The sequence below is a fragment of the Scylla paramamosain genome, unplaced genomic scaffold, assembly GCF_035594125.1.
Source record: "Scylla paramamosain isolate STU-SP2022 unplaced genomic scaffold, ASM3559412v1 Contig5, whole genome shotgun sequence".
Classification (NCBI taxonomy): domain Eukaryota; kingdom Metazoa; phylum Arthropoda; class Malacostraca; order Decapoda; family Portunidae; genus Scylla; species Scylla paramamosain.
The window spans coordinates 585,001-595,000 of NW_026973670.1; the positions used below are offsets into that span (position 1 = coordinate 585,001).

The 10,000-nt window shown below is 44.8% G+C and overlaps 2 protein-coding genes across 2 annotated transcripts in view; both read left to right on the forward strand.

Annotated features, from left to right (window-relative positions):
* LOC135096614 (endoplasmic reticulum transmembrane helix translocase-like) overlaps positions 1-7,106 on the forward strand; it is a 10,431-nt gene extending 3,325 nt beyond the window's left edge. Inside the window, exons 4-15 of the mRNA XM_063998243.1 lie at positions 236-333; positions 464-517; positions 1,440-1,577; positions 3,512-3,699; positions 3,936-4,069; positions 4,769-4,820; positions 5,170-5,272; positions 5,569-5,753; positions 5,949-6,059; positions 6,361-6,486; positions 6,616-6,708; positions 6,966-7,106. Of these exons, the coding sequence (XP_063854313.1) occupies positions 236-333; positions 464-517; positions 1,440-1,577; positions 3,512-3,699; positions 3,936-4,069; positions 4,769-4,820; positions 5,170-5,272; positions 5,569-5,753; positions 5,949-6,059; positions 6,361-6,486; positions 6,616-6,708; positions 6,966-7,088 (1,405 nt within the window). The 3' untranslated portion in view covers positions 7,089-7,106. The remainder of the gene's footprint in view (positions 1-235; positions 334-463; positions 518-1,439; positions 1,578-3,511; positions 3,700-3,935; positions 4,070-4,768; positions 4,821-5,169; positions 5,273-5,568; positions 5,754-5,948; positions 6,060-6,360; positions 6,487-6,615; positions 6,709-6,965) is intronic.
* The window catches only part of LOC135096609 (endoplasmic reticulum transmembrane helix translocase-like), a 6,982-nt gene continuing 4,006 nt past the window's right edge, over positions 7,025-10,000 (forward strand). Inside the window, exons 1-5 of the mRNA XM_063998239.1 lie at positions 7,025-7,130; positions 7,209-7,398; positions 7,972-8,156; positions 8,242-8,365; positions 9,218-9,414. Of these exons, the coding sequence (XP_063854309.1) occupies positions 7,347-7,398; positions 7,972-8,156; positions 8,242-8,365; positions 9,218-9,414 (558 nt within the window). The 5' untranslated portion in view covers positions 7,025-7,130; positions 7,209-7,346. The remainder of the gene's footprint in view (positions 7,131-7,208; positions 7,399-7,971; positions 8,157-8,241; positions 8,366-9,217; positions 9,415-10,000) is intronic.

A 10,000-nucleotide genomic window follows, 5' to 3' on the forward strand; every position in this document is an offset into this window, starting at 1 on the left:
CGTTTTGAGGTTTCTGTTCGGAAATGGTTTTTTTTTTTTTTTTTTTAGGGCGTGTGAAGGGTTTGCTTTGGGTTTGGGGGGGTGTGCGGGTGTGGGAAGGGTGTCTGCAGGTGTGGTGGAGGTGTGGTAGCTGTGGTGCCTCTCAAAGTGTGTTTTTTTTGCGTTTTTCGCGGAGGTAAATTTTTTTGCGTTTTGAGGTTTCTGTTCGGAAATGGTTTGTTTTTTTATTTTTTAGGGCGTGTGAAGGGTTTGCTTTGGGTTTGGGGGGTGTGCGGGTGTGGGAAGGGTGTCTGCAGGTGTGGTGGAAGTGTGGTAGCTGTGGCGTCTCTCAAAGTGTGTTTTTTTTGCGTTTTTCGCGGAGGTAAATTTTTTTCATTTTGAGGTTTCTGTTCGGAAATGTTTTTTATTTTTTTTTTTTTTTAGGGCGTGTGAAGGGTTTGCTTTGGGTTTGGGGGGTGTGCAGGTGTGGGAAGGGTGTCTGCAGGTGTGGTGGAGGTGTGGCAGGTGTGGCAGGTCTGTAAGTGTGTTAATTTTGTGTTTATTTAGAGAGACGTGGAAAAAATTTTGGGACATTTTCTTTGTTTTGGTGTGACTTGCCTGGTGTTCAGGTGTGGTAGGTGTGTGTGCAGGTGTGTAAAAGGTGTGTGCAGGTGTGTAAAAGGTGTATGCAGGTGTGGGGAAGGTGTGGCAGGTGTAGTGTGCGTGTGTGTGTGTGTGTGTGTGTCTGTGTGTGTGTATAACTTTTTCCTCCTCCTCTTCCTCCTCTCCTCACCACCACCACCACCACTACTACTACTACTACTACTACTACTACTACTACTACTACTACTACTACTACTATTCCAGGTCTATCGGTCGAGGAGATGGCGTCCTATTCTGACTACTGCTCTCGTCCCGGGTGACATCATCAGCGTTACAAGAAGTAGTAGTAGTAGTAGTAGTAGTAATAGTACTACTACTACTATTACTACTACTAATGATTGTCTGGTGCCCTGTGACCTGCTACTATTAAGAGGTTCCTGTGTGGTAGATGAGAGTATGTTAACAGGTAGGTAGGAAACTATTTTTGCCTTGGATGCTACCTTAAGGGCATCAAGGTTCCTCCCAGTCAAAAGTGCCTGTTGGGAACCTTGACTCCCTTATCACAAATATCTTCTGCTTATGCATCATTGACTCAAGGGCGTCAAGGTTCCTCCCAGGTTGAAATGCCTATTTGTGTTGCTTATTGAAAATTGCATTGACTATTTTGCCTTGGATAGTTGAAATGGTTGACTATCAGAAGTACTCGTATTTTAAAATTTATTACAATATCACTACTACTACTACTACTACTACTACTACTACTACTACTACTACTACTACTACTACTACTACTACTACTACTACTACTATTGCAGGAGAGAGCATTCCACAGATGAAGGAAGGGATTTCTGGCCCAGATGACCCCAGGATAGTCACAGATAGTCAGGATAGTCGACTACTGGACCTGACTACTGACTCCAAACTGCACGTTCTCTATGGAGGCACCAAAATAGTCCAGCACACTCCACCTATCAAGACTACTACTGGTCTGAGAGGTGGGATAGTACACCATTTGTTACTATTCTGTGTGGGATAGTCAGGGAGAGAGGGAGAGGGTGTGGTCAGAGTAGTCATGGGAGATACTACTACTACTACTACTACTACATTTCTTCTTCTTCTTCTTCTTCTTCTTCTTCTTCTTCTTCTTCTTCTTCTTCTTCTTCTTCTTCTTCTTCTTCTTGTTCTTGTTCTTGTTCTTTTCCTCCTCTTCCTCCTCCTCCTCCTCCTCCTCCTCCTCCTCCTCCTCCTCCTCCTCCTCCTCCTCCTCCTCCTCCTCCTCCTCCTCCTCCTCCTCTCTAACTTAACCTAACCTAACCACCACCACCACTACCACCACCACTACTACTACTACTACTACTACTATTACTATTTCAGCCCCGGATAGTGGGTGTGTCTGCTATGTGCTAAGGACTGGCTTCGCGACCGCTCAGGGACGACTACTCAAGACTATTCTGTATGGCGTTAGTCGAGCCACAGCGAATAGTCTGGAGACCCTTGCTTTCATACTATTTCTACTAGTCTTTGCTGTGGCTGCTGCTGCCTATGTGTGGGTCAAAGGTCAGTGGTATACTATTTGGTTCAGATAGTTTTTTTGTTTTTTTTTCAGGATAGTACGCCATTTTAGACTGTTTTGGTGTGGTGATAGTATTTTTCTTAAGATAGTACACTATTTTTGACTATTCTGGATGGATAATAGTATTTTGTGATGTTTTTTCAAGATAGTACACTATTTTTTACTATTCTAGATGGATAATAGTATTTTGTGATGTTTTTTTCAAGATAGTACACTATTTTTGACTATTCTAGATGGATAATAGTATTTTGTGATGTTTTTTTAAGATAGTACACTATTTTTGACTATTCTAGATGGATAATAGTATTTTGTGATGTTTTTTCAAGATGGTACACTATTTTTTACTATTCTAGATGGATAATAGTATTTTGTGATGTTTTTTTCAAGATAGTAGACTATTTTAGACTTTTCTGATGTGATAATAGTATTTTCAGTTTTTTTTTCAAGATGGTATACTATTTCATGGTGTTTTTTTCAAGATAGTACACTATTCTATGGAGTCTTCCCCCTCCAAACAAAACTTGACTATCAGCCTCAAAATAATAGGCCTATCATACTATCCACAGACTAATAGTAAAAATAATGAATCTGAAACAAAAAAATCCCTAAAATAGTTGACTATTTGACTATCCCCAGGCACAGCAGACCCCGAGAGGAACCAGTACAAACTATTCTGAATAGTACAAACTACTTCTAATGATATCAACTATTTAAAAACCCAAAAAACCCAAAAAAGATGAAATACCCCCAAAATAGTTGACTATCTGACTATCCCATACACAGCAGACACCGAGAGGAAACTATTTTAAACATTACAAACTATTTTAAACCTAACAAACAACTTTAAACAAAACAAACTATTTAAAACTCAAAAAAACACAAAAAAAGATCGAACACCCCTAAGATAGTCGACTATTTGACTATCCCCAGGCACAGCAGACCCAAGACAAACCATCCCAAACTATTTTAAACCTAACAAACAACTTTAAACAAACCAAACTATTTAAAACTCAAAAAAACACAAAAAAAGATCGAACAACCCTAAGATAGTCGACTATTTGACTATCCCCAGGGACAGCAGACCCAAGACGAACCAACCCAAACTATTCAAAACCTAACAAACAACTTTAAACAAACCAAACTATTTAAAACTCCAAAAAACACAAAAAATTTAAAATACACCCTAAGATAGTCGACTATTTGACTATCCCCAGGGACGGCAGACCCAAGACGAACCAACCCAAACTATTTTAAACCTAACAAACAACTTTAAACAAACCAAACTATTAAAAAAACCAAAAAAACACAAAAAAATTTAAAACACCCTAAGATAGTCGACTATTTGACTATCCCCAGGCACAGCGGACCCCGAGAGAAGCCGCTACAAACTATTCCTGGAGTGCACGTTGATCTTGACATCGGTGGTGCCCCCTGAACTGCCCATCGAGCTGTCATTGGCTGTTAACACATCCCTGCTGTCCCTGTCAAAGCTGTGTGTGTTTTGTACCGAGCCGTTCCGTATTCCTCTGGCTGGCAAGATCGACGTAACCTGCTTTGACAAGACCGGGACCCTTACCAGTAGTGACCTGCTGGTGGAGGGTCTTGCTGGGCTGTGAGTGGGTCTTCTAGTGGTTAAGGAGGAGGAGGAGGAAGAGGAGAAGGAGGAGGAGAAGGAGGAGGACGAAAAAAATTGACGTAACCTGTTTTGACAAGGCCGGGACCCTTACTAGTAGTGACCTGCTGGTGGAGGGTCTTGCTGGGCTGTGAGTGGGTCTTCTAGTGGTTAAGGAGGAGGAGGAGGAAGAGGAGGAGGAGGAGGAGAAGGAGAAGGAGGAAAAAAATTGACGTAACCTGTTTTGACAAGACCGGGACCCTTACCAGTAGTGACCTGCTGGTGGAGGGTCTGGCTGGGCTGTGAGTGGGTCTTCTAGTGGTTAAGGAGGAGGAGGAGGAGGAGGAAGAGGAGGAGGAGGAGGAGGAGAAGGAGGAGGAGGAAAAAAATTGACGTAAGCTGTTTTGACAAGACCGGGACCCTTACCAGTAGTGACCTGCTGGTGGAGGGTCTTGCTGGGCTGTGAGTGGGTCTTCTAGTGGTTAAGGAGGAGGAGGAGGAAGAGGAGGAGGAGGAGGAGGAGGAGGAGAAGGAGGAGGACGAAAAAAATTGACGTAACCTGTTTTGACAAGGCCGGGACCCTTACCAGTAGTGACCTGCTGGTGGAGGGTCTTGCTGGGCTGTGAGTGGGTCTTCTAGTGGTTAAGGAGGAGGAGGAGGAAGAGGAGGAGGAGGAGGAGGAGGAGGAGGAGGAAAAAATTGACTTGCTGGTGGAGGGTCTGGCTAGGCTGTGAGTGGGTCTTCTAGTGGTTAAGGAGGAGGAGGAGGAGGAGGAGGAGGAGGAGGAGGAGGAGGAGGAGGAGGAGGAGGAGGAGGAGGAATATTAGTAGTAGTTGTAGTTATTGAAATTTTGAAGTGAATGAATTGATAAAAGTAATAACTCTCTCTCTCTCTCTCTCTCTCTCTCTCTCTCTCTCTCTCTCTCTCTCTCTCTCTCTCTCTCTCTCTCTCTCTCTCTCTCTCTCTCTCTCTCTCTCTCTCTCTCTCTCTCTCTCTCTCAGGGGAACTTCAGAAATAGTACCGCTTAATGAGGCACCCCCAGATAGTATACAGGTAAGACTACTTTGACTATTCTTGTTACTACTACTACTACTACTACTACTACTACTACTACAATTTTTTATCCTAGCTTAACCTAACTAACGTAACCTATACTACTACTACTACTACTACTACTACTACTACTACTACTACTACTACTACTACTACTACTACTACTACTACTACTACTACTACTACAACAATTATTTATCCTAGCCTAACCTAACCTAACCTAACCTATATTACTACTACTACTACTACTACTACAACAATTATTTATCCTAGCCTAACATAAACTATATTACTACTACTACTACTACTACTACTACTACTACTACTACTACTACTATTACTATTTTAGGTAGTCGCGGCCTGCCACTCACTTGTACAGCTTGAGGAGGGACTGGTAGGCGACCCACAGGAGAAAGCAACACTAGCAGCAATAGATTGGATGCTTACAAAAGGTTAGTAAGGAGATCAAGGTCCCTCCCAGTCAGAAATGCCTGTTGGAAACCTTGACTCCCTTATCTGAAATATCTTCATCTGATTCATAAGTACTTTAAGGGCATGAAGCTTCCTCCCAGTCAAAAGTGCCTGTCAAAAACCCTGACTCCCTTATCTGAAATATCTTCAGCTGATTCATAAATACTTTAAGGGCATGAAGCTTCCTCCCAGTCAAAAGTGCCTGTCAAAAGCCTTGACTCCCTTATGGCACTTCAACTTGCACACCTTCCTGACATCCTGCGTTTCCATCCGCCAGGGGACAGCTCAGGGGCCGCGGTGGTGCCTCGCAAGGGCAAGATGGCCGGTCTGCGAATAATACAACGTCATCATTTCACCGCTCAGCTCAAGAGAATGGCAGTTGTTGCGGGCTTCACCACTCTGTCTGGGGAAGTCTCATACATCTCAGCGGTCAAGGGTGCCCCAGAGACTATCCGAGAAATGGTACGTACTATTGTCTGCGGGGCGTTGCTACTTCAAGGGCGTCAAGGTCCGTCCCAGTCAAAAACGCCTGTGAGGAACCTTGACTCCCTTATTGCAAGTATCTTTAGCTTTTGCATATCTACTTTGAGTGTGTGTGTTAATTTAGGTTAAGTTAGATAAATGCTCTCTCTCTCTCACTCTCTCTCTCTCTCACAGCTTCACACAGTGCCACCAGGATATGACAACACTTATAAAACTCTATCTAAACGAGGTGCTCGAGTGTTGGCGCTGGGAAGGAAGGAGCTTGGAAGGTTGGCCCACGCAGAGGTATGAATAATCTCTCTCTCTCTCTCTCTCTCTCTCTCTCTCTCTCTCTCTCTCTCTCTCTCTCTCTCTCTCTCTCTCTCTCTCTCTCTCTCTCTCTCTCTCTCTCTCTCTCTCTCTCTCTCTCTCTCTCTCTCTCTCTCTCTCTCTCTCTCTCTCTCTCTCTCTCTCTCTCTCTCTCTCTCTCTCTCTCTCTCTCTCTCTCTCTCTCTCTCTCGGACACCTCCTTCTCCCCCTCCTGGTCTTTCTGTTCAATTACATCACATTCTCTCTCTCTCTCTCTCACTCTCTCTCTCTCTCTCAGGTAAGGTCACTGACAAGAGGGGACCTAGAGAGTGACCTGACCTTCGCTGGGTTCATCATTATCTCCTGTCCACTTAAGAGAGATTCGAAGGAAGTTATCAGAGAGATTCTTCACTCCTCTCATGCTGTAAGTACTGTTAAGGGCGTCAAGGTCCCTCACAGTCAAAAGTGCCTATAGTGAAGCGTGATTCCCTTAAGTGGCATGTCGGTTCGTCGAGTCCTTGTGTGACTTTCTTAACTACTTGTACTGTTTCAGGCTGTGATCCTAACTGGCGACAACTACTTGACAGCTTGCCATGTTGCTAATGAGCTCAAGTTTACCCAGAAGTCGGCCATCTTGGTTCTGCAGGCAAGGAGGAGGAGAAGAATAGTAGTAGTAGTAGTAGTAGTAGTGGTGGTGGTAGTAAAATCCTTCAGTATTGTTAGTTAATTCTACTTTGAAATTCAGTCGAGTACTTTTAACCAGTTCAGGCTCAGCAAGGCTTGTTTTTCCCTCTGAAGTGCCATGACCCTGTTAAACTGCATTCCCCTGACACTTGCAACTTAAAAATGAAAAAAAATAGTAAAATATATTCTCTCTCTTTCTCTAACTCCTCTCTCTTTCAGGCCAAGGAACAAGCAGGCGAGGAATTGAGCGAGAAATTTAAGCGAGAGAGAGAGACAGTGGGCGTTGGCAAGATCTGGACGGCTCGCTCTCTCTCTCCATCTCACTTGCGGAGGTCGGACTAGACGTGGCTCTGAAAAAATACGATCTTTGCGTTCACTGGAGAGGTACGTCTGTTTCATATCTTTTCTCCTGCCTCTCTCGCTCTCTCCCTGCCTTTAACACTCTCTCTCTCTCTTCCTCAGGGCCTCTCGTACCTGCACACAGCTCACCCTAGTCTGCTGAAGACCCTGCTGCCTGCTGTGAGGATATTTGCAAGAGTAGCCCCTAAACAAAAGGAGCTAGTGATAACTCTGTATAAAGATCTGAAATTCACCACGCTTATGTGTGGCGATGGGACTAATGATGTTGGAGCTCTCAAACACGCACACTGTGGTGAGTGCGGGTGTGGGGGTGTGCGTGTGGGTAGAGGGGGGTCTTGGCCAGGTGTGTGGTGGAGGGCAGGTGTGGAGGTAACATGTAGAGGAAGATATTGAGGAAAGGAACAGGTGTGTGTGGAGGAAAAAAATGAGAAACTTATTTTTGATCTGTACTTATCTTACAAAACTACTATTTTCACTATGAATTAAGCCTTCTAGGTTAGTGTAGTTTGGAGGGAAGGTGGAGGAGAGGTGGAGGAAAGTCTGTGAGGAAAGAGAAGCTTGGAGATAACTTGTGGAGGAAAATATGAAGGAAAGATTACAAACTTATGGAGGAAAAATGAGAAAAAAAAATGGTTGTCTGTGATGCGTGACTTGTACAAAACTACTATTTTAACCATGAATTAAGCTAGCTAGGGTGGTAAGAACTTGGAGGAAAGGTGGAGGAAAGGCGGAGGAAACTACACTGCGGAGGAGAAACCTGTAGGTAACACATGAAGGAAGATACATGGAAAAACAAAACCGAAAAAAAAAAATCTTGAAAACTTTACCATCATCGAAAGCAAACCAACTATTTATACCATTCCAGGAGTGGCCATACTATCCGGGGCGCCTGTCAGACCATCCTCAGGCCTCCGCAGAGTCAGACAGGCAGAGAGGCAGGCAGAGAGACAGACAGACAGACCAGCAGACAGAAGAGGAAGAAGAAACCCTGGAGGGAAGTCATCTGTCAACACAACAAGTCAAAATTCGCCTTTATTGACGCCACAGCAGGTACGTACGTGCGTTCGTGTGTTTGAAGAATTGAATTACCACCTCCACCACCACCATTACCACCACCACCACCACCATCTTTCAGGAACAGATGGCAAAATTGCAAAAACTTCTTCAGGAACTAGAACAAGACAGTAATTTAATAGTCAAGCTGGGTGATGCTTCTATCGCAGCCCCGTTCACTTCAAAGCTGTCATCCATACAGTGTGGTAAGTGCTCTGGCTGATTGGGAGGCACTGGGAGAGACTGGGAGGCACTGGGAGAGGCTGGGATGCACTGAGAGAGGCTAGGAGGCACTGGGAGAAGCTAGGAGGCACTGGGAGAGACTAGGAGGCACTGAGAGAAGCTAGGAGGCACTGGGAGAGACTAGGAGGCACTGGGAGAGACTGGGAGGCACTGGGAGAGGCTGGGAGGCACTGGGAGAGGCTGGGATGCACTGAGAGAGACTAGGAGACACTGAGAGAGGCTAGGAGGCACTGGGAGAGACTAGGAGGCACTGAGAGAGGCTGGGAGGCACTGGGAGAGGCTGGGATGCACTGGGAGAGGCTGGGATGCACTGGGAGAGGCTGGGATGCACTGGGAGAGGCTGGGAGGCACAGGGAGAGGCTGGGAGGCACTGGGAGAGGCTGGGATGCACTGAGAGAGGCTGGGAGGCACTGGGAGAGACTAGGAGGCACTGGGAGAGGCTAGGAGGCACTGGGAGAGGCTGGGATGCACTGGGAGAGGCTGGGATGCACTGGGAGAGGCTGGGATGCACTGGGAGAGGCTGGGATGCACTGGGAGAGGCTGGGATGCACTGGGAGAGGCTGGGAGGCACTGGGAGAAGCTAGGAGGCACTGGGAGAGGCTGGGATGCACTGGGAGAGGCTGGGAGGCACTGGGAGAGGCTGGGAGGCACTGGGAGAGGCTGGGAATACATTTGAAATATTTATGTGAATATTATTATCATTACTAATATTATTGCTCCTTATTTATTGTTTTCTCTCTTCCAAACGCGTACAAACATGCGTACACCTTCCCTACACCTGCCCACACCTTCCCTACACCTGCCCACACCTGCAGTCTGCCACATAATCAAGCAGGGAAGGTGTACTCTTGTGACAACTCTACAGATGTTCAAGATACTAGCTCTCAATGCATTAATTCTGGCTTACTCTCAGTCAGTCCTGTACCTTGACGGCATTAAGTTCAGTGATTATCAGGCTACACTACAAGGTCTCCTATTGGCTGGCTGCTTCCTCTTCATATCACGCTCAAAGGTCAGTCATTGGTCTATATTTGTGCCAAGTTTTGTTAGTCTGAGTTGATTAGAAATATATTTTTTTTACTGTTTTGTTAAGTGTGTTGGTGAAAAAATTTGAGGTCGTGTGTGTGTGTGAGTTTGTTTGTTTTGCATTTTCTGAGGTTATGGTTAATAGTACAGTTTGTCTGACTATTGGTACTATTACTATTATGTCTGGCCTTTGTTTGTGCCAAGTTTAAATAGTATGAGTTGATTAGAAGTGCATTTTTTTTACTGTTTTGTTAAGTGTGTTGGTGAAAAATTTTGAGGTCGTGTGTGTGTGAATTTGTTTGTTTTGCTTTTTCTGTGGTTTTGGTGGGTAGTACAGGTTGTCTGACTATTGGTACTATTACTATCATGTCTGGCCTGTGTTTGTGCCAAGTTTAATTAGTCTGAGTTGATTAGAAATGCATTTTTTTTTAAAGTTTTGTTAAGTGTGTTGGTGAAAAAAATTTTTGAGGTCGTGTGTGTGTGAGTTCGTTTGTTTTGCTTTTTCTGTGGTTTTGGTGGGTAGTACAGGTTGTCTGACTATTGCTACTATTACTATCATGTCTGGCCTGTGT